The sequence below is a fragment of the Miniopterus natalensis genome, chromosome 13 (genome assembly GCF_054644295.1).
Source record: "Miniopterus natalensis isolate mMinNat1 chromosome 13, mMinNat1.hap1, whole genome shotgun sequence".
NCBI lineage: Eukaryota > Metazoa > Chordata > Mammalia > Chiroptera > Miniopteridae > Miniopterus > Miniopterus natalensis.
The window spans coordinates 55,086,095-55,110,845 of record NC_142093.1 but is presented as its reverse complement, the minus strand read 5'-3'; the positions used below and the strand labels follow the sequence as shown (position 1 = coordinate 55,110,845).

At 36.3% G+C, this 24,751-nt stretch overlaps 1 protein-coding gene across 8 annotated transcripts in view; it reads left to right on the top strand.

The window, feature by feature from the left end:
- LOC107545544 (testis-specific gene 10 protein) overlaps positions 1-24,751 on the top strand; it is a 103,070-nt gene that overhangs the window by 13,604 nt on the left and 64,715 nt on the right. For 5 of the 8 annotated variants that reach the window (XM_087823718.1, XM_087823719.1, XM_087823720.1 and 2 more), the window contains 6 exons: positions 5,290-5,355; positions 6,563-6,686; positions 7,065-7,220; positions 13,662-13,832; positions 13,922-13,999; positions 14,888-15,039. In XM_087823718.1, coding sequence (XP_087679844.1) covers positions 6,636-6,686; positions 7,065-7,220; positions 13,662-13,832; positions 13,922-13,999; positions 14,888-15,039 — 608 coding nt within the window. In that variant the 5' untranslated portion in view covers positions 5,290-5,355; positions 6,563-6,635. Of the gene's footprint in view, positions 1-5,289; positions 5,356-6,562; positions 6,687-7,064; positions 7,221-13,661; positions 13,833-13,921; positions 14,000-14,887; positions 15,040-24,751 lie in introns of those variants that run through there. The other 3 variants (XM_087823721.1, XM_087823724.1, XM_087823722.1) reach the window with 3 other exon arrangements.

The window sequence follows — 24,751 nt, the reverse complement described above, 5'->3', positions numbered from 1 at the left end:
ATGTTGTTTCTGGGTCCACTTAGGTGAGGCTCACATACAGGTCAATGTCAGACTTGGTATTTAATCAGCCTTGGCTACCTCTTTGGAGCTACCACACTGTTCACTGTTTGTGGCTGTGTATACTGGACCTGTGTATGTGTGGGAGGGGTCAATTTGTGTATAAGGGTTGGCATCCTCCAGCTTAGAGCTGGGGACAGAGCTGTAAAATGCCCGAGGCTCCCTGAGGTCCGTCTCCACCTGTCAGCTACTGAAACTCCTGAGGTTGCCTTGTCTTCCTCCAGAGCCTTCCAAAGAAAGATTATAGCATGGGCTCAGGCTGGCCATAAACCAGAGACCCTTCTACAGGTTGCAAGCTCGGTATGGTGGGGAATCTGGGGTCGGAAGGACAGGGCCAGTGGGTCCCCTGCTTGGGGGTCACACAGGCACTTAAGGAGGAGAACTTTCAGAGCCAAACCACTCAGTCTCTGCCAGAGTCTCCAACTCTAGTTCCCCCAGGAGGGGCATGCCACAGGTTCGGGTTGGGTGCAGCTAGCCATCCCCTCTGCAGGATCAAGCTCAGCCATCCTGAGCTCAGGGTACAGAGAAAAAGAGTCTCCCATTGGGGATGATGCCAGCCCAGCCTGCAGAAGGAGACTAAGTACTTCATCCTGGTTCCAGACAATAACCTCCAAGATCCTTACACTTAGCTCTGAGCAGCTCTCCCTTCCCCCTGCAGAACAGAGCAGTGGGGTGGTGTATCTGGGACTTGACAGCCTTGGTCCAAACAGTCTCCTGTTGAGTGTGGTGCCCACAAGCCTGTAGGAAGGGGGTGGGCACTTCCCCTTCACAGGGTAGTGCAGGCTGAGCTTGTAGGGGAGATTGGAGTACCCCCCCAAGCCCAGCATTATAGCCGCACACCCCAGCACCTGCCTGTCTGGTTCCCATTCAAAAGCTTTCCCAGGAAACATGCTCTGAAAGTCCCAGCTGTATGTGGCACACCAGTTTTCCTGTGTGGGTGAACTCAGTAGGATGGGGCCCACCAAGTGATTTGGCATATGGGGGGAAGGGTACTGGCTGTGCACTTAAGGTAGAGGAGACTAGCCCTCTTTCCAAAGCTGTACATTTTAGTCACTGTCTGAGTCTCCTCCAAGAACCTCCCCAGAAAAAAAGGGCCCCTAAAGTCAGTGCTGGGTGACTCCTCTGGACAATCTGAGTATGCCACAGTGGTCTAGCCCACAGTTGGAGACCAGGCAGTGCACTCCCCAGGCTAGTGCTGTAACAATAGGAGTGCTCACCCCTGGGAAGGTGGCATCTGGGTCTCCCAAGTGGACTGAATCCCCTCTCATTTTCACCTCCAGATGCTATGTGTGCTCCTCTTCCATCTCTGTTGTTCTGGGTTTGGGATCCCTGTGTGGAGTTGACACCCCAGGCACTGGGGGAAGGGAGTTTTGCAGCACGATACCCTTCTGGCTTCTCAGCCACCACACCTGGGTGTGGAGGCTAGCCCTTTCCATGTCTCTGCCCTTCTTACCAGTCTCTATGTGGCTTATCCTGTAAATACTTGGTTATAATATTTTAGTTCAGGTAGCCTTCATTTGGTTATTCAGGACTATTGCTCTATAATTTAGCTGTAAATCCAGTTTGGGGCCAGGAGCAGGTGTGTGTAGCTTCCACCTACTCTGCAGCCATCTTGAAATCCACTTTTAGTCATTTTTCAAAGGTCAGCTTTTTAAAGAGTAACTTCTTCCATCATTCCATAAAAATGTTTTGAATATTTACTATTGTATTATCTATTGCTATGTAACAAATTACCCCTAAACCTTAATGGCCTTAAATGACAAACATTTATATCTTGAAGTTTCAGTAGTAGCAGCTTAGCTGAGTCATTCTGGTTCATGGTTTCTCGTGAGTTGTAATCAAGATGACGGCTAGGCTGCAGTCATTGCTTGACTGGTACTGGAATTTTGCTTTTAATACCTTGCTGACTGGTTACAAGTATACTCATGTTCCCATTCCCAAATGTCATTGACAGGTCACAAGATAACTCGTGTCTGCACTTACATTAATTTAAGTATCAATGTAGAGTCTTGAAAGAGTGATCTAGACTGTTTCTAAGTTATCTTTGTTTAGGCTCAGATTATAAGAGCTGCGAGATCATATATTACAAAACATAGTAACCAGTGGTAAAAAAAATCCCGTTAGGTCGTGTAAATTATGGTCTTCTAAGGGACACATAGTGAAACACAATATGTATGTAAATATTAACACATATGCAACACGTTTAATTTTGACATATGGTAATATAAATACAAAATATGACTAAAATACATTTAAGTTTATTCGAATGCTTTCCTTTAATATTCAAGTGTGGAAAAATATACTGCCTCATGGGCGAGTCTGGCTCAAAATAGCTGTTCAGCAAGGTGTGGCTTACTCAGATGGCTGTTGGCTTTTGGCAGGAAGCCTCGGCTCCTTGCCTGGTGGACCTTTCCCTGGTGTTCTTCAATATATTCTTTATGGCAGCTGGCTTGTCTGCAAGCCAGTGATCCAAGAGAGACAGCAAGGAGGACTCTGTAATGCCTATTATGATCCAGTCTCACGTTATACACCACCACATCCTTTCATTAGATGTGAGTCGCTAAGTGCAGCCCATACTTAAGAGGAGGGCAGTCAGGCTCCATCTTTGGTGGAAGAGATGTCAGAATTTGTGGACATTAAAAACCACAACTATATGCCTCCTTTTGTCTTCTCATTTTGGGTCATTTATCATTCATGTCTTAAAACAATGTTTCCCAGATGATTGAACACAACCTTTTGAAGTATGAAGAAGCAGAATTGCAATTTCACCAGTACTAGTTTCTTGATAGAATTTATGTTTTTAATTCACATAGAGGCCATTATTAGACTGGCTCTCTGGTAGCTACTGTCATTATTGTTACCTTTTGTATGTGGTTCAGTCAATGAAAATATCTCAGAACCTACCATGTAGAAGGCAAAGGTAAAGCTTATTTAAGTTTTAACCCCCCCTCTTACACACACACACACACACACACACTTTGCTTTATTTTTCTCTGTAGCCCTTTCCTACTACTTATCCCTCCCTCCCTCTGCTCCAGCCTCACTAGCCTCCTTACTATTCCTTGGAATTTAGCAAACATCTTTGGCCTTAGGACCTTTGCTATAAGCTGTATCTTCTGCCTGGAATGTTCTCTCAGATTTTTATCTGGTTGCCTCCCTCCTTTAAGTCTTTGCTCAAAGGGCTCCTTTCATTGATTTCCCTGGTCACCCTATTTCAAATTCTAACCTCTTCCTCAAAACACCCCTAATATCCTTAACTCTGCTCTTTTTTTCTAGTGTACTATATAATTTATTTGTTAGGTATTTTTTATTGTCTATCAGCTGGAATATCAGATCCCCAAAGGCAGGAATCTTGATGTATTTTGTCTACTTCTTTTGTAGGTGAAGTGCCTACAACAGATGTGAGTGCTCATTATATATTTTTTGAATGACACAATCACTATCTGGCATATATTTTGCCTAATATATTTCGTTTTTCTCTTTTGAACTAGAATGTCAGCTCCATGAAGGCAGTTTTTTGTCTGTTTTATTCCCCCCAGACCTAGCATTTAACACGATGTCAGGCACATAGTAAGTCCTCATTAAACAACTGTCAAATAAATGAACACACTAGGTTAGCTATCTTTTCACCTGGGCCAGTTATAATTTGTTTTTCAGAGTGGAATCAGCATTATGTTTTTTATATGTAAAGTAATACATATCTATTATTAGAAATTTCAGCCTATATAAAATAACATCTGCTGTAATCATACCTTGCTATAACTAGACATAATCCATCTTCCTCAGTTTATATATTGTTAGTTTTCTTCCATCTGCATCTGGGATATGTGTGTATAAATTTATTTTTTACAAGAATATAAAATGTTATTCAGAGAGAGTAGAAGGGAGAGAGAAAGAGAAACATCGATGTGAAAGAGACACAATGATTGGTTGCCTCCTGCACACGCCCGACTGAGGCCACGGATTGAGCCTGAAACTGCAGTACATTGCCCTTGACTGGAATCGAACCCAAGACTCTTCAGTCTGCGGGCTGACGCTCTAACTACTGAGCCAAACTGGCTAGGGCACACCTTCTGCGGTTTTTATACTAATTTAGTATGGACATCTTTACACATAATTCAATATATATCCATTTTTTTAGTGTCTATATAGTAGTATAAAGTACTGAAAATTGCCTACCCAAATAACTAAGTATAAGCTTAGCCAAATGTACATAAATTATGTCTCATACCATAATAACCCTTAGTATTTCATAAAAATACTGACTGCTAGAGAAATCTTAGAAAAGTACTTTGGTCAAAAGAACAAATGAGCTTGGCCAGGAGTGGCTCAGTGGTTGAGCGTAGACCTAGGATCCAGGCGATTGGGGTTCGATTCCTGGTCAGGGCACATGCCCAGGTTGCGGGCTCAATCCCCAGTCGGGGACGTGCAGAAGGCAGCTGATCAATGACTCTCTCATCATTGATGTTTCTGTCTCTCTCTCTCCTTTCCTCTCTCTGAAATCAATAAAGATATATATATATATATATATGTGTGTGTGTGTGTGTGTGTGTGTATATATGTATATATATATATATAAAAGAACAAATGATATGCAGTAATTCCAGAATATATTTAAAATATAGTGCATTTTAGTTTAGAATAATGAAGGGGAGGTTTATGAATTGAGAAAATTATTAAACTAACTTGCCAACTTTTAGCAAAGACCATTACAGCTTTGCATAAAAACAGTCACTGGCCTCTAGGAACATACAATTTAGTCATACACTAAATATATAACTATGAGTAACTATACTATGAAACTGGGTGTGTTTGATGTCATAAATCTGATACAAAAAGCTTTTGTGGATTGGATTGAACTAAACTGTTAAAAGTTCAGAGGGAAAGACAATCCCTTCTGACTATGGTGATTTGGGGAAGCTTTTAAAATTCTAATGATTCTTTTATTCCCTATTACCATCTTCAGGATTATAATTAGTATTAACATTTTTTCCAGTTTGTGGGGAATCATTTGGTAAAATACAATCAATATCTTATACAAGACATTAGATAATGTAAAGGAACTGTCAAAAGTAGGGAAATGTGAAGAAGTAGAGTATTATTTCTTTTGTAAAATATTCACTGTTTGTATGTTTTTATTTTTAAGTGGCTTACTCTTTTGATTCTCTTTTTCCAGTTAAATCAGTTTAAACATTTAAAATCCAAATAATTTTTTTCTGGCTTGATTTTCAGATTGAACTCGTTTTCCAGCAAAATAACATAACAGTATTGGAAGATACAATAAAAAGACTTAGATCTGTAAGTACATTTTTCTTAAATATTTGTGAAGGAATAATTTTTATTTTTGTTAGTATAGTAAAACAAAGAAAAATTGTACATATGTTTTGACTCTCATGATTTTGTGAACAATAAAACATGTTTGTTTTCTACACTCAGCCCTGATGCTGGGCTTGCTGTTTCATTGTTACTCCTTTCTCTCATGGAGGGGGAGAGAACTTTTGGTTAGTTTTGTTAATGCCCTTAGCTGTTAATTGATTTAAATTGATAACTGAATAATTTCATTCTCAAAATGTAAAATGCATTTGTCTACACATTCATTTTGATTTTTCTTAGTAATAAATACCTGTCAGTCAGATTTTGTTGTTTAATTCTAAGTAATATGTTTTCTTTGTCTAACAATGTGAAATGAAAACTGCTATTTAGACACTGTAATGTTATTATTTAAAATATTTGAAATACCTTCTCTGTAAGTATCTCTATCATTTCCTTCCAGTAAAGCATTGGTAAAAGAAATGTTGTAAAAGAAATGTTTCTAAATATACTGAAGTGAATGGGAATGCACTTGAAAGTTTATATAAGTATGGAATATCCAGCATTCGTTTAATTTATTCATTCCTTGAACAATTATTGAACAAAACTTAGATGCTATACAACTTTTTGTAAGCAAAGTAATTTTATTTCTAGGATTTGTGACTAGATCTTTAGACATTCCTGGCCTCTCTGAAATTTCTTTACCATTTTTTTTTTTCCAAAATTATTGAGTAAATTTAAAGGGTACTTTTAGTTAAATAAAAATATAGAACATTCAGAAATGGAGGAAAAGAAAGATATCTAACTGCTTTTTTAAAAAAATATACCTTTATTGATTACAGAGAGAGGAAAGGAGAAGGAGAGAGAGAGAGAAACATCAATGATGACAGAGTCATTGATCAAGCCCGCAACCCAGGCATGTGCCCTGACCGGGAATCGAACCCAATTGCCTGGATCCTAGGTCGACGCTCAACCGCTGAGCCACGCCCAGCCGGGCTCTAACTGCTTTTTTTTAAAGTATGATTTTTTAAAGTTATTTTTAAAACACCACAATTATTATTTTTAAGGATCCTGCTTGTGTTCAACTTCATGTAGAAAATGACGGTGTAGTTTAGCTTGAAATAATGGCCTAATTTTTTCTCCCTGGCAAGATAATTTTAGAGATTGAAAAAACACAAAATAAATTTTTTTTCAGACTTGATTCCTTTATCAAGACTTTAGAAGCAGACAGAGATTACTACGAGAGTGAAGCTCAAAACTTGAGAAAGATGATCAGAAGTAGATCTAAAAGTCCGAGACACCCACCTCCATCTTCCCGGGTAGGTTTTGGAAAGTTATACATATTTTGGGGTTTGTTGGTCAAACACTGACTTTTATTCTTTGATTTACCTAATCTGAAAATAATTCAAGTTGATTGACATGAATTGGTATATCAGAGAGTTTGGGAGGCATACATAGGTCTATTTGATGGACAGTGGATCATTGAAATTGGTTCTTTATCCCAGCATTAGTAGTGGTTGGGAGCTAATCAGACAAATATGGAGCAATCTGGGATGAAGCTGTTTAAAAGAGAGGTGACTTTTAAACTTGTTTATCATTTCCGTTTACTATATCATCATGTTTGCTTAAGTACTTAGAGACTGTGTACTGCCATCATGTCGAAGAAGAACTTCACATTTCTTATATAATAATTGTAGGTTACAACCTGTGATGTAGACCTTTTGAGGACAACACGAGACCGCGAAGAGCTTAAGTGCATGCTGGAAAAATATGAGCGACATTTGGCAGAAATTCAGGGTAATGTCAAGGTTCTTACATCGGAGAGAGACAAGACCTTTGTCCTTTATGAACAGGTAAACTTGGTTTTAAGGAAACAAAATATGTAAGTAGTAATAGTTAATTCTAGATACACAATTTGTTAGGTATGCTTAAACCTGCCAATCAAATTCATTTAACTACCAGTTAAGAATTACCTTTGTTCTTAAGATATTTTTAATGAAATATATTTCCAATACAGTATATGTGTACACACACATATCTTATCCCCATAGCCATGAAAGATCATATACATAGAAAATAGTCTGACGTTTGGAATAAGATACGGAGAAAAATGTTCAATGGAAGGGTATGTTGAGTTCAAGGTAAAAAGATTTGAATTTGGAGAGTAAAAAATAGTAACATATTTTGATGTACTATCAATCACTTAAGAAACTGCCATATAATTTGTTTAATTTCAGAGAGTAACATCAGTTTGTAGTTTATCTCTATTTTTAGCTTAAAATTAATAGCTCTATTAACCAAATAGTTTCTTTAATCCACAAATATTAAACCCCATACATTATCAACATAATTTCTTTTAAAAATAACAAATTTTTTAAAGAATTACAGCAAGTTTGTGCAGGATGATGGGCTAAGATGGAGATACTGGTGGTTTTTTTTATTTTTTGTTTCAAAGTTTTAAAGTTCACTTTAGTGGATTTTATTTTAGTTTGAAGTCAAGCTTAATGACCTGTTTTTAAATAACTAAAGTGACTTTGGAGACCATGATTATAAGGCCTGTTTGCTTCATTTTATATGTGAGAAGGCAGAGCTGATGAGGTTAACTGATTTGCCCAGAAACATCAGGATTCAATCCAGATTTCCTGACTCCTGTTTGGATCTGCTCTTTGCCATTTAATTAAGCTTGTTATAGGTGAATTTGCCCATGTGGAAATGGATCAGTCTGGGCATATATCTTAATATATAAAAGAAATGGTCAGTGTCTACTATATCATAGCATGAAATCCTTTTGATTAAATCACAGTACTGTCTTCTTTCACACACTATTCTCAGTCTTGTTAATTTCTGCTCCTCAGCAGTCTTAGTAAGATCTTACTAAACATTATATTAGCTATTTAATGGATGATACACGATATTCTCCTCTATAATTAGCTTTACTGTTTTTAGTTAGATGAATTTAAAAAGCAGCTACCACTTCTAAGTGTGTGGGGTAATTGCTTCGCTTTGATTCGAATTCCCGTTGTCTGAAGTGTGGGGGTGATTACTTGGCTTGATTAGAATTCCCTGGTGTCTGTGTCTGTGCCTGTGCCATGAAACCTGAGTCAATGTACGTACCCATGATTTTTGGGCCAGGACAGCTAAGGGGTGGGAAGGTCCTTTAATGAGAAGCCTTGTGTGCATTAGTATAAAGTATGAGATTATTTTATTGAAACCTCTGCCTTGAAAATCCTACACTTGCATAAGTATATTATAAGTTAGTGATTTTCAAATTTTTGCCATATTCCTTCTCTTCAGATTATTTTATATTGAGATTTGATGTGTAAATTAGTTAATGAGAAGCTGCCTCATTAAGCCGTGGAGTGCCATGAAACACAGTTTAAAAACATTCACAGACATTGGTTTCTATTTTTGCAATCTTGTTGGGGAGATAAAGTATATTGTCTTTATTTTTTGTTACTGTAGCATAAGTAGTCTAGAAGGTATTGTAAAAATAAAATAAATGGGTATTTTTCTTTATGGTGATCACGTAAATCTTTGCTAGACAATGTTGAGTTTGAGTCCTGAGGGAGGTATGAATGGGATTTCTGTTATCTTGAAAGGGATAGGAAGGAACATTCAGATTAAAGGAATGCTGTGAGACAAATTGATAAAGGCAGGAAAATCAGCAGATAAGTGGATCAGTTAAAGACTAGAACCAAAGGTATGAGTCAGTGGAGGAAGGGGGAGCTGAGCTTGAGAGGTAGAGCAGTCTGCATACTTTTTTTTTTTTTTAATCTTTAAATTTTATTTTTGTTTAAAATATTACGGTGAAGGCCCAGATAATAAGTATCTTTGGCTCTGCAGGCCATGCGATCTGTCACAGCTATTCAGCTCTTGACTTTGTGGTGCAAAAGCACCCATGGACAATACATAAATGAATACATTTGCTCTGTTACAATACAACTTTATTTATGGACACTGAAATTTGAATTTCATATTATTTTACTTGTCATGAAATATTTTTCTTCTTTTGATTTTTTTCAACCATTTAAAAATGTAAAACCATTATTAGCTTATAGACCTACAAAAAACAGGAGGCAGGCTCGATTTGGCCTGTGAGCCAGTGTGGTTTACCAGCTTCTGGACTATATGGTGGAGCCTGGTCACTGGGCCTTACAAGAGGTTTATACTTTGCTTTATAAGTAATGGGCAGTTGTTTCTTTGTTTGTTTTGTTTTTAAAACAGAAGAAATGTAACTAAAGCCATACTTTTACAATTTTAACCTGGTAACAGTTTTATATTATCTCATACATGGATTTTATTTCTTTAATTTTTTAAGTTTATCTTTATTGTTGAAAGTATTACAAATGTCACCTTTCTCCCCCATTGACCTCCTCCATCCTGTACCCCTCCCCCCTTCACTCCCTATTGTCTGTGTCTGTAGGTTATGCATATATGCATATAAATTCTTATGTTAATCTCTCCCCCACCACCCACCCACCCCGGCCTTCCCTCTGAGATTCCTCAGTCTGTTCCTTGCTTCTGTGTCTCTGGTTCTATTTTGTTCATTAGATTCCACATATGAGTAAGATCATGTGTCACTTGTCTTTCTCTGACTGGCTTATTTTGCTTAGCATATTACTGTCTAGGTCCCACCATGCTGTCTGAAAGGGTAAGGAGGGATCCTTAGTTTTTACAGCTGCATAGTATTCCATTGTGTAAATGTTTGAGAAGATGGTTGATATGATTTCAGTCTTCTTAAACTTGTAGAGACTTGTTTTGTGTCCTAACATGTGGTCTGTCTTTTAGAATGTTCTATGTGTACTTGAGGAGAATGCCTGTTCTGCAGCTTTGGAATGGAATGTTCTGTAAATTTCAATTAAATCCATGTGATCTAGTGTGTCATTTAGAGTCACTGTTTCCTTGTTGATTTTTTATCTGGAAGATCTATCTGGGAAAGTCAATGGGTGTTAAAGTCCTCTATTATGCCTGTATTGCTGTTGATCTCTCCTTTAAAGTCCTCCAGAAGTTTTGTTTTTGTTTTTTTCTTTCCAGCCTGTGTGAGTCTTTTTTTCTGAGTTGGGTCTCTTGTATCAGCATATATTTGGGTCTTGTTTTCTTATCCATTCAGCTACCCTATGTCTTGCAATTGGGACATTTAACCATTTATATTTAAGGTTATTATTGATAGATAATTATTACTGCTATTTTATTTCTTTATGCCTATGTTTCTCATTCTCTTTATTTCAACTTCTTATTACAGCAGTCCCTTTAACATTTCCTGCAATGCTGGTTTGGTGGTGATAAATTCCTTTAGCCTTTTTTTGTTAAGAAAGCTCTTTATTTCACCATCTATTTTTGAATGATAGCCTTGCTGGATAGAGTAGTATTGGTTTCAGATCCTATTTTGCATTACCTTGAATGCTTCCTGCCATTCCCTTCTGGCCTGTAGAGTTTCTCATGAGAAGTCAGCTGACAGCATTATGGGGAGCTCCTTTGTAGGTAACAGCTTGCTTTTCTCTTACTGCCTTTAAGAGTCTCTCTCTGACTTGAATTTTTGGCATTTAATTATGATGTGTCTGGGCATGGGCCTCTTTGGGTTCTTCTTGCTTGGGACTCTTTGTGCCTCCTGAACTTGTGTGACTTTTTCCTTGACCAGGTTAGGGAAGTTTTCTACCATTATTTCTTCAAACAGATTCTCTAATCCTTGCAACCTCTTCTGGCACCCCTATGATGCTAATATTGTTATGTTTTATGTTGTTCCAGAGCTCCCTTAAACTGTTCTCTTGTTTTTTAATTGTGGGGGTTTTTTTGGTTCTCTGATTGAGTGATTTTTTTCTACCCTGTCTTCTAATTTGCTGATCCAATCCTCAGCTTCCCCTAATCTCTGTTCATTCCTTATAATGTTTGGTGTGTTTTTTTATTTCTACTATGTCATTCTTAATTTCCTTCATAGTTCCCATATCTTTTTTCATGCTGTTGAGTATCTTCATGATCAGTATTCTGAACTCTATATGTGATTGATTGCTTATCTCCATTTCAGTTAGCTCTTCTTCTGGAGACTTCTCTTGTTCTTTCATTTGGGGCTTGTTTTTTTTTGTCTCCCCATTTTGGCTGCCTGTTTGGATTTGCTTCTATGTATTAGGTAGATCTGCTAGGACTCCCAGTCTTTTGGATGGTCTCTGGTGCAGGCCAATGCCAGATGCTGTTTGTGACTGGCCTTGAGTACCCTGTTTAAAGTTTTCCACACTCCAGAGCTTCTAGTTTCGTCTGCTGGGACTGGGCGTGTTAGGACAGGACCAAGATATACACCAAGGTCTGCTTTTCCAAGCCCTGGGTCCAGAAGCAAATCAGGCAAAGACTCAAAACACCCAGAGGCTATTGTTATTCAGTGTCTTGATGAGCCTCAGACTGTAGAAATTCCACAGGGTGGGGTAGCCAATTGCTATCAGTCTCTTAAGGAGCCTTAGGCTATAGAAACTCCATAGGCTATGGCCAGAGGTTTTCCATCCTGGTGGGGCAGTTGCTTCCCCTCCAGGCAAAAGCTGCTTGGAAGGTAAATGTCTGCCTGAGAAAGATGTCCCCTGCTGTATGGCGGGATGACTCAGCACTAGGGTCCAAATGGGTGCCGTCTCAGCTCCCTTCCCCCAGCTATCCCCACTGGATTCTCCTCACACTGTTCTAGTCCACTCTGCCTTCCCTCTACCAGCCCCCAAGGTGAGTGGATGAACAAAAAACTTTTTGTGTTGGCCCTTTAAGAGGGCACCATTATTTTCAGCCATCTCTCCCTGGCAAACAGAAACTCTGCTTCATTTCACAACCAGATGTTATGTGTTCACCTTTCTCAGTTCTGGAGCTCTGGGCTGGGTAGCCCAGCTTGGGGTTTAGATGCCAGAGTTCTCAGTGGGTACCCCCAAGAGCTGTGAAATCCCCCCAGACTTTCAGCTGCTGCCTGTGGGAGTCCAGCCAGCCCTCTGGCACCTCCATACTTCCTACTAGTCTCTGTGTGGTCTCCACTTTTTATCCTTAGTTGTGAGGGTGCTTTCCAGCTCGTCTTCAGTTGCATTTGATTATTCAGGATGGTTTTTCTATATTTTAGTTGTAATTCCAGTTTGAACCTGGGAGTGTCAGTGTAGCTTCCACTGAGTCCGCTTTCACCTTGGATCCTCGCATGTAGTCTTTATATGTTATCTTCATATTTAACAACTTTTCCTTCAAGAAAACTGAAGGAAGGAGAAACCATGGACTCTTTAGAAGACTGTTGCAGTAGTACATGGATGAGGTATTAAGGGACTAAACTAGGATGTTGTCAAGGAAGACTTGAGAAGATTTGAATCGAGAAAAAATGAGGGATCAATGGAAATGTCTGAAGTTCTGTTTTGAATTGTGGTAATAGAAAAAGAAATAGCAAAGTCATTGGTGATTTGATAGAAAAGATGTTTGCTTTCAGAAAGATAGAGTATATTCAGGTAATAATCACCATGAACAGTAAGAAATTTGTGACTGGAGTAGGGAGAAAAGCAACAGCTGAATATGTAGATTTAGAAGTCATCTGCTTAGAGGTGAGTTTTGAGCCTTCAAAAGTGGATGAGTTCTTTGAATGAGAAAGCTATAAATAGAGGGTCTTGGGAAGTTTTTTTTATTTGAAAGAGAAAAATAAGACAGGAAACAAAGGCAGAACAATGTTATAAGACCAAGGGAGAAAGAAATTTCAAAGAGGGTGTTGAAAACAATGTCAAATGGTACCAAAATATTAAGAACAGGAACTGAGAAAAGGCCATTAGGTATGGGCAGGTCATTAGTTGAAATTCTGCAAAATGGTGAGTGTGGGAGCCAGGTTACAGTGGGGTGAGAAAATGGGTAGTAAGGAACAGGCCGTGGTAGAGACACTTGAAAGAGAGAGTGGCATAAGATGGTAAATGGGCACAACAGGATTAAGTGACAATTTTTCAAGATTTGGGAGCCCTGTGCATGGTTGAAGTCAGGGGAGAAAGAGCCAGTGGACAGAGTGCTATTCAAAGTGGGAGGAAATAATTATAGTTTACTTTGGGATATCTTAGAAGACACTTCAGGAGATGAGGCCCAGGAATCTGGTGAAGGCTTAGCTCTGGAAATTGGGTTTGCATTTCTCTGAGACTTGGAGACTAGCTGAATAGATACTGATTACAATCTTATACAGTCCAAATTATATCATTATCCCATTCCCTGCCTGTTGATAATAGGTTTGGGTTTTAATTGGCTGGATATAAATAGCTATATTTATGTCTGTTCTAAAGCTTGTTCAACAGGAGTCTATCTGTGTATTTAAATAATAGGCGCAGGAAGAAATTGCCCGACTTCGACGAGAAATGATGAAAAGCTGTAAGTCTCCTAAATCAACAACAGCACATGCCATCCTCCGGAGGGTGGAGACTGAAAGAGATGTAGCCTTCACTGATTTACGAAGAATGACCACAGAACGAGATAGTCTGAGGGAAAGGCTAAAGGTTTGGAAGAATTGTATCTGTGTGAACATTTGTGAAACACAATGCAGTGACATTGAAAGCACTTTGTTTTGTTTCTGTTTTTTCACCAGATTGCCCAAGAGACAGCATTTAATGAGAAGGCTCACTTGGAACAAAGGATAGAGGAGCTGGAGTGTACAGTTCATAACGTAAAGAAAAGTCACTTTTGCACTTTGGGCTATAACCTGTCAATGGCTTTCCCTTTTCCTTTTTATGTTCAGAGAAGTTCTATTATTTTTCTAAGATAGGGCTTCTAATCCTAAAGTACTTAAGGTGGTGTGTATATGGTGTAAATTGTCAATTCTTCATTGTTTATTCCCTTCTAAAAATGGGAGTAAAATCCTTTTTATGTTAGGTTGCAAAGTGTGCTCTTTTAAAAAAAAAAAACCATTAGGGATGCATTCTCAGGAAATTTAGCAAAACTTTCATCTCTGTGTCATTAAAGAAAACATTGCCAGATACAGGGAAACTGAGGTAGTCTACTTAAAGAGTAGATAGGGGAGAGAAAATTATGTTGAAATGAAAATTAATGAGAAAAATATATGTAAATGAACTTAATTGGGAAGCATCACCTATTTTACTAACCAAGGATTTGAGGTGCTTTATTTGAGATATTATGACTATATAAACAGAATTAAGGGAATGTGACTTTCTGTTACCATATTTAATTGAATATTTATAAGTTTATCTGCATTGTGTTTTTATAATGAGTAGAAAATTGCAGTAGATGGGGGAAACAATTTTTTTCATAATTCCACTTTATAGCTATAATTTGTTAATGTTGAACAACAAATAAGAAATTTTTTTGCAAATAGGATATGTATGCTAAAGTCAAATTGAACCAGATGGAAAATGTAGATGGATATACTATTCTTGTCCCCTGTCCATGCAGCCTTCCACAGCGTTCAAGCCTAACCTGATCATCTCATGGTATAAATCTTGTCCTATACAAGTTTTACAAAGGGAAGATGTCTCCTTAGGAAGATCACTAAGACTTTCTTAGTGATGGTAGTAACCTTGTCATTCTACTTGTATAGCTTGATGATGAACGTATGGAGCAAATGTCAAATATGACTCTGATGAAGGAAACCATAACCACTGTGGAAAAAGAAATGAAATCACTAGCAAGAAAAGCAATGGATACAGAAAGTGAACTTGGCAGACAAAAAGCAGAGAATAATTCTTTGAGGTAAACTAAATTGCCTTTGAACAACTAATAGTTTATTATAAATAACTCTGCTTTTTGTAGTGTATTTTATAACAGTAATTAAATTATTTGTTGACTTTAATTTTGGGGAGGGTTATTACCAAGCAGCTGTAGAAACCTCAGCACACATTAAGTGATTTCCCCAAGATCAATCACAGATTGGCAGTGCCACACTTCACCAGAACTCAAACTTTAGTCATCTCAATCTCACCTCTGGAGAAAGCCTCAGTGCTTAACTAGAATAGCTTTTACAAAGCCATTCTGGGTACAGCACGTTGGGCTTTGGCATTTGATTGTTAATTTAACTTTATAACTTAAATTATGTTGTGGAGTTGAACACACAAAGCACAGGCTTTACACAAAGCTTAGAAGAAGTGTGGTTTAGAATATAATAAAAAGGCGTAGCAGAGAAACAGGAACATGTAATGGAACTTTTCAACTGGCCGCCGGCTGCTGTGCTTAGCCCTTCCTGCATGCTGGTGCTGTAGCAGAAGAAAGTCCAGGAAGGTGGCCTACAGGCACTAAGTGGAAGGGAATGAGCTTCTGATGACCCCCGTGTTCATGGTTTTGTTTCCCTTTTAGTTTCTGTTGATGTGGAAACTAGAGGTTCTGCAGATGCAGTGAGGTTGCTTTTCAGTGTGTCTGTGAGCGTCTGAAAAATAGTAGCTCACGTATGTGTGAAACAAATTACTAAGTTATGGATAATACTTGGTTCACATATATGAGTTCCCGGAGTCTTCTCTGTGATCTTTCAAGGGTCTGTGGTGTGTACATTGGAGTCACTTGTCAGGGTAGATCATCACTCAAATTCCTCCCTTCATCTTTGTTAATTTCTGGCTTAAAAGGACATTGAGGTTTCAGGTAAAATAAAAATAATAATGAAATAAAACAACATCAACAAAGAAAGCCTTGGAAAATCAAGTGTAAAGGAAATCACCCATGATTCCATAACCCAGGGAAGACTATTATTAATGTAGGTCTGTTTCTAACCAGAAGTATTTTTATCTGTGTGTATAAACATTCTGTGTAATTGACTTCATCCTATATTCAGTTATATATTTGAGCAGTTTCACTTAATTGTGTACCATAAGCATTTTCCCATCTCTTCAGAAGTTCTTTGAAAGCATTTTAGCAGTTTATTAAAATACTCTAACAGGTAGATGTAGAATTGGAGACTTTTTTGGTTTACGTTTTTTTTTAATAGTATTATTGAAGTTTGGTCTATTTTGACATATGTATGTACCTGTATAACTGTCACCCCAATCAGGATAGTATCCCTAACCATTGCTCCCAAAAGTTTCCTCATGGCCTCTGTCCCCTGTCCTGTACCTTGCTAATCCCTAGGCAACCACTGATTTGCTGTCTGTCATAGAAATTTGTTTGTATTTTTAAAAATGGTATATAAATGAAATCATACCGTATACTTTTGTTAGGATATTCTGAGATTTATCCCTGTCATCACATATAAACAAGAATTTATTTCTGTTTATCACTGAGTAGTATCCATTGTATGGATATAGGTCATAGACATTTTGGTTGTTTGCTGTTTCGGCCTAAACAAATAAAACTTATGAATGTTCTTCTGTGAGTCTTTGTATGGACATATGCTTTTATTTCTCTTGGATAAATCCTGAAGAGTAAATAGAGTGACTGAGTCATGTGATGGATATATGTTTAACTTTTGAAGAAACCATTAAACTGTTTTCCAAAGTGGTTGTCCTATTTTATTTTACATTGGCACCACCAGTGAATGAATGTTTTGGTTGTTCCATATCCTCACCAACACTTGGTGTGTGGTATCTTAATTTTAGCTATTCTAATAGGTATATTATGGTTTTAATTTGCTTTTCCCAGTGACTAACGATTTCACGTTTCTGTTCATATGCTATGGGCCTTCCATATATCTTCCTTAGTGTCTGTTCAAATGTTTTGCACACTTTTATTGAGTTGTGATATAATTATTAAGTCATGAACATTTTTTCAGTATTTTAGATATAAGTCCTTTGTCAGGTATATGTTTTGTACATATTTTCTCCCTGTTTGTGGCTTGCCTTTTCATTTTCTTGACAACGTCTTTTAAGGAGCATATGTTCTTGATTTTCATTAAATGAAATTTATTCATTTTCAGAAATTCAAATCCCACTTTTTGTGCTCTTTTAAAGAGATCATTAAACCTAAGGTAACTGAGATTTTCTTGCATGTTTTCTTCTATCAGTTTTATAGTTTTAACTCCTAAATTTAAATCTGTGATCCATTTCAAGTTACTTTTTGTGTATAGTACTAGACATAGATCAAAGTTTACTTTTTTGCATATGGATATCTAATTGTTCCAGCACCATTTGTTGAAAAACTACCCTTTCTACATTGAATTGTTTTCTACCCTTGTAGAAAGTCAGTTGTCCATACAAGTGTAGGTTTGTTTCTTGGTTATCTATTTTGTTCAATGGATCTATTTATATATCTTGATGCGAAATACAACTCTCCCAATTAGTTTGTTTTAAGTCTTCAAATTAGGTAGTGCTAGTCCTCCAACTTTGTTCTTTCTCAAAGTTCTTTTGGCTATCCTGGTTCCTTTGCAGCTTAATTTTGGAATTAGCTTTGAATTAGCTTCACAAATATACAAATAAGCCTGATTGGGAATTTAATTGGAATTGGGGGAATGACATCTAAAGGATATCAAGTGTTCCCACTCATGAACACAGTATCTCTCTCCCTTTTCCTTAGATCTTTAATTTCCCGTAGGATATTTTATTATTTTTAGTGTACAGGTCTTATGCTTCTTTTGTCAGATTTATTGTTAAGTATTTCCGATTTTTTGATGCTGTTGTAAATGGAATCTTAAAACTTCACTTTCTGATTGTTTATTGCTTGATACGAAAATACAGTTGTTTTTAAAATAAACTTTGTGTTTTAGAACACTTTTAGATTTACAGAAAAATTGTGAGGATACTACAGATTTTCTACATTCCTCATACCCAATTTTCTCTGTTATTAACACCTTACATTAGCATGGCACATTTGTTATGATTAATGGACCAGTATTGGTACATTATTACTAAAGTCCATACCTTATTCAGATTTCCTTAGTTTTCCCTAATGTCCTTCTTTTGTTCCAGGATCCCATCTAAGACACTACATTACATTTAGTTGTCATGTCTCCTTAGGCTACTCTTGGCTATGACAGTCTCAGACTTTCCTTATTTTTGATGACCTTGACAGTTTTAAAGTACTGATCAGGTAATTGGTAGAATATCTCTCAATTGGAGGTTGTCTGATGTTTTTCTCATGATTGGAGTGGGTAATATGGTTTTGAGAGAAAGGTCACAGAGATAAAGTGCCATTTTAGGGTACATATATATCCAAGGTATCGTAAGCACATACTATCAATATGATTTATCACTGTTGATAACCTGGCTGAGGTAATGTTTGACTTTCTAGAATGTCATATAATTTAAATCATGATATAATTATATAGCTTTTTCAGGCTGGCTTCTTCCTCTTAGCGATGTGCATTTAAGGTTCATCCATGTGCCTTGATAGTTCATTTCTTCTTAGCATTGAATAATTATCAATGTTTGTACCACAGTGTGTTTATTCATACACTTATTGAAGGACATCTTGGTTACTTCCAGTTTTTGGCAATTATGAATAAAGCTGCTATAAACTTTCTCGTGAAGGTTTTTGTGTGGAAATAGTTCTCAAATCAGTTCAGCAGATACCTTGGAGCACAATTGCTGAATCATATAGTAGAATTATATTTAGCTTTAATGCCAACCTCTCTTCCAAAGTAACTACCATTTTGCATTTTCACCCATAATGAATGAGTTTTTCTTGCTCTACATCTTTGTTAACATTTAATATTGTTAAATATTTTTGTATTTAGCCATTATAATAGGTGTATAGTGATAGCTCGTTGTTTTAATTAGTAGTTCTCCTGTGACAAATGATGTGGAACAACTTTTCATGTTTATTTGCCATCTGGATATCTTCTTTGGTGAGGTGTCTATTTAGATCTTTTGCCCATTTTTCAGTTGTCTTTTATTATTTTTGAGTATTAACAATTTTTTGTATATTTTGGATACAGATTCTTGTCAGAAAAATGTTTTGCAAATATATTCTCCCAGTCTGAGCTTTGGATTTTTATTTTTTTATCAGTGTTTTTTGTAGAGCCGACAATTCAAGTTTTGATACAGTTCAACTTGCCAACTTTTTCTTTCATGAATTGTGATTTGGGTGTTGTATTTAAAAACATCACCAAACCCAAGGGCACATATTTTTCTCCTCCGTTTTCTTATAGAAGTTGTATAGGTTTTGCATTTTATCCTTAAGGTCCGTGATCTATGTTGACTTAACTTTTGTGAACGATGTAAAGTTTGTATATATATTCACTTAATTTGCATATGGAAATCCTGAAATTGTTCTACCAGCATTTGTTGAAAGACTGCTCTGTCTTTGTTATCTTTCCTTTGTAAAAGATCAGTTGCCTATATTTGTTTGAGCCTTTTTTCTGGCTCTTCATTCTGTTCCATTGATCTATTTTGTTTATTCTTTTGCCAGACCATGCTGTCTGAAAGAGCTGCCATAACCTGCAGTGAACTTTGTCTTCTTCAATAGTGTATTGGCTATTCTGGGTGTTTTGCTTTTCCATGTAAACTTTAGAATTAGTTTCTTGATATTTATAAAATAGCTTTCTGGGATTTAGATTGGGTTTGCATTGAATTTTAGATCAAGTTGGGAAGAATTGACATCAATATGGAGTATTTCAATCCTTGAACATGGAATAAATCTTCATTTATTTAGATCTTTGATTTCTTTCATCAGTTTTTTGCAGCTCTCTGAATATAGATTTGGAGAGTTCTAGGTCATTCAAATATTTCTTATGCTCTTTTCTTCTTTTCTCTCCTTCTAGTATTTCAGTTATACCCACAGTTCCTGGATATTTTGTTCTATGTTTTTCATTCTTTTTTTCCTCATTGTATTTCAGTTTGGGAAGTTTTTATTGACCTGTCTTCAAGCTCAGTGATTTATCCTTGACTATGTCCAGTCTACTGATGAGCCCATCCAGGGCATTTTTCATTTTGGTCACAGTATTTTTTTCTAGCATTTTTTGTTATTCTCTCAGACTTTCTCTCTGCTTACATTATACACCTGCTACTGCATGTTGTCTACTTTTTCCATTAGTGTCCTTAACCAGTTAATCATACTTATTTAAAATTTTCTGTTGCATATTTCCATTCTATGTAATATCGGAGTCTGTTGTGTACCATATCCTTTCCACATTCTAATGTCCACAGAATCTGTAGTGATTTTCTCTTTTTCTAGTCTGTTGTTTTTAGTAGCCTTTTCAAAGGACCAATATTTTGCTTTGTTGATCCTTCCTATTGTTTGTTTTATTATTTCATTAACTTTTGTTCTTTATTATTTCCTTCTGTTTTCTTTAGATCTATTTTCCTTCTTTAAGTTTCTTTAGATGAATGCTTACATTATTACTTTTGAGGCTTTCTTTTTTCTCATATACATATTTAAAGCTATGAAATTTCCTCAAAATACTTTTTTGAATGTATCATACATATTTAGTGTACTTCTTTCTTTATAAAATATTTTCTAATTTCCATTATGACTTCTTATTTGATTAATTGGTTATTTATTTATAAGTATGATTTTAAGTATTCAAAAACATAACAAATTTTTATCTTTTTGTGATTGATTTCTTGCTTAATTACATTATTTTTCAGAACATATTGTTAGATTTCAAATTTCTGAAATTTGTCCTCTTTTATGGTCAATTGTTGGTAATGATCTGTGTATACTTTAGAAATTATAAATTAGGAAATAGTTGAGTACAGTGTTTTATATGTATCCCTTAGTTCATATTTGTAATCATGTTATTTAAATATTCTATATTTGTACTAAATTTTGTGTCTCATTTACCAGAATTTCATGGAAAGAGTTGTCTAAATTTCTGGCTCCAATGTCTCACTTTTTGTTTGCTCTTGAACCTACTGTAATCTGCCTTTCTCCCCACCATTCAATCAAAACTTTTCAAAAGGGTAATATTTACTTTCATGTTGCTCCATCCTCAGTCTTTATTTTATTTGACCTATCAGCAGCATTTGACAAAATTGATCAGTTGTGCTCTATTGATTTAAACACTCTCTTCACTTGGCTTCTGATATATCATGCTCATTTGATTTTTTTTGTTTTTAACTCTTTGGCTTTCCTTCCTTAGTTTCTTTGCTATTTCTTCCTCACGTCCACAACCCCCACCTCTTAGAGTGTCCCTGTATCTATGTTCATCCCTTAGTGATCTAATCCAGCTTCATGTATTTGTTCTTGACTCTCAATTGTATATCTATAGCCTAGAATTCTCTCTTGAACTTCAAACTTGAATGTCCAACTATCTCCTTTCATCTTCATTATGATGTCTATCTAATAGCCATCTCAAACTGAACATTTCCTAACCTCAGTTTCTCCTCTCCACTACCCTTTTCCCTCTGGCACACACAAATCTGCTCTTTTTCAGTTTTCCCATCTGAGTAAATGGAAACTCCATTCATATCATTCTTGGCCTGAAACTTGCATTTTTATCCATCCATATCCAATCCAGTTGATCCTACCTTCAAAATGTATCCAAAGCTGAGCATTTTTACCAGCTCTGTTGCAACCTTACTGATAGGGAAAGATATTTTGGTAGGTATAGAATTCTAAAGGTTGGGAATTATATTTATTTTAACACTTTGACAATACCTTCCACCATCTTCTTTCATTATTTCTGCTGAGAAGTCAGCTGTAAATTTCTTTTTCAACGATCAATATTTTCTACTCTATAATGCATTCACATTTATCATAGGTTTCCTATTTATATATACAAGAGAAAGAATGATAAAGAACCTATTTAGGAGCTGTATAATCCAGCTGCATTCTATATTGTTGAAATACTGCTGTCCCTGTTCTCCATTTTGTCAGTTGATGAGAAAATTACAAGTTTGATTCCATGTGTAAACTCTAATTATTAGATGTTGAGTCCTGAGCACAGTTCAACATGTCTAGATTTCAATATCTCTAAATTGAATACAGCATTCCAGGCCAAATCAGCCAAAACAAAATGCATCCATTGCTGTTTGGGTTTCACTGCTGATAACAAAATCCCCAGGGTTTCAAAACCAGTACTCATTATCTGTGTTTCTATACTGCTTAAATAAGCTTTGTAAACAAGTATAGTAATTTAGTAGCAGAATTTTTCTGTTTTTATTTCCATGTCAGATAAATTAACACTTGTAAAAAGCTGGTGTGTTTTCAGAATACTTCCTAGAAGCAGATTAAAAACAAAAACCAAAAAAACTGTGTTTCTGCATCTGTGCATCAAACATCTCGAGGTCCAAGAAGTTAGAATTCTCCATGCAGTTGAATGGCTGGTAGAGATATGTGTTAATAAAAAGTTAGTTTATGTCTCTGTGTTCAGTTATTCCAAGACAGGTTTAATATGAGTTTGGGTACTTGAGCCTAAAATGATTTCAGTGTTAAAACCTATGTGAATAAAACTATAAAACTCTGGTGAATAAAATCAAAGGAGAACTAAATAAATTAAAAGATACTTCATGTTTATGGATAGGAAAACAGTATTGTCAAGATGTCAGTTCTTCCCAGCTTGATCTACAGATTCAATGCAGTGCTAATCAATATCACAGCAAGTTATTTTGTGGATACCAACAACTGAATTCTAAACTTTATATGAAGAGTTACAAGAATCACCAACACAATACTGAAGAAAAACATCGGAGGAATGACACTACCCAACTTCAGGTCTTACTGTGAAACTATAGCAATCAAGAAAATGTATTGATTAAAAAAACAACAAAAACATCAATGGAATAGAATAGAGAGCCCAGAAATAAACCCACGTAAATATAGTCAATTGATTTTTAACAAAGGTGCAAAGGTAGTACAATAGAGCGAAGACAGCCTTTTCAGCAAATGGTACTGAAACAACTAGACATCCATGTGCAAAAATAATAAAAGACATAGTCATCACACCCTTCAGGTGAACTCAAAATGCATCATAGGCCTAAATAAAACGCAAAACTCTTAAAACCTCTAGAAGACAATGTAGGAGAAAACGTAGATGACCTTGGTATGGTGATGACTCTATAGCACCAAAGGCAAAATCCATGAAAAAAACTGATAAACTGTACTTCACTAAAATTAATGTCTTCTGCTATGCAAATGACAATGTCAAGATTATGAGAAGACAAGCCACAGATTGGAAGAAAATACTTGTAAAAATCCCATCTAATAAAGGACTATTATCTAAAATATATTTTTTAAAAACCTTTAAAAAGAACTATAAAACAACCCAATTAAAAAATGGGCCAAAGACATTAATAAACACCTCACCAAAGAAGAAATACAGATGGCAAATAAGCATATGAAAAGATGCTCCACATCACAAGTCATCAGGAAAATGCAAATTAAAACAAGACTTAGAATGGCCAAAATCCTGAACACTGACAACAAATGCTGGTGAGGATGTGGGTCAATAGGAACTCTTATTCGTTGCTGGTGGGAATGCAGAATGGTACAGCCACTTCATAAGACAATTTGGCAGTTTCTTACAAAACTAAATGTACTCTTAAGCTTTCAGTCCAGCAATTGTGCTCTTTGGTATTAACCCAAAGGAGTTGAAAACATGTTCTCACAAAAGCCTATATCTGATGTTTATAGCAGTCTTAATCATAACTGCCCAAACTTGGAAGCAACCAAAATCTATTCTAGGACTCTGGGCTGTACTAGAGGGCAACTGTGTCAAATTCCATATTAATGTCAGACTGAGGACCTTTATTATGTGATTTCTTGCCCATCAAATTACCTACAGGACATTTTCCAAAATTACTTTAAAAATCTATCACTTGGTTCTGATTATGTCATGTTTTGTGACGGAATCATCATATTATGTGCACTGAAATTTATATTAGGTGCAGATTTCTCATCTTGAATTTTAAGTCTTAGAGTCATTTTGAGATAAAGCATGCATTTCAGTCTCTGTTAATAAACTGTTGCTTGTAATATTATCTGTTAAAATGCTGTATGGTAAATGGAAACAAAATCCATCACCACATATTATAGCTTGGCTTATCAGTGCTGTCATCTGCAGAATTTTGTATTTCATTCATTTGAGTTTCTCTGGAGATTCCACCTGACTGTAAACAATTATCTGTAAAAGCATTAATTTGGGTATCTCTGAATGAAGCTCTCTCAGGACTGGCAAAAGAAATGTATACATCTGAGCATTAATGGAAAGTGTAACTTGAGAACCAAATGGCAGTTTGGTTTGAGAATAAGACCATACGGAGGGATTGGGAATCCCAGGGTGTAGAAGGTGTAAAGTTTTATGAAATACAAGACATCTGTACAAGAAATGAAGAAACAACATTCTTTTGACTGTTTTTCCTCATTGTAAATATTAAATGGACTTTTACCCCTGTCCACTTGTACACTTGTGCTAATTGGCTCAACAGCGTTAGGATTTTCAATTATTGAAAGAGGTTAGCTCTTCTTAGAAAGCATCTGAACCTAACCAAGGATCACAGTTGCTATTGACAAAAGAATTAAATACACATAGCAGCATCCTGGTTTTTAATACTTCCTACCAACGTTGCCCAGAGGAGTTGGTTGAAAGCCCCAAAATGGGCTTCTA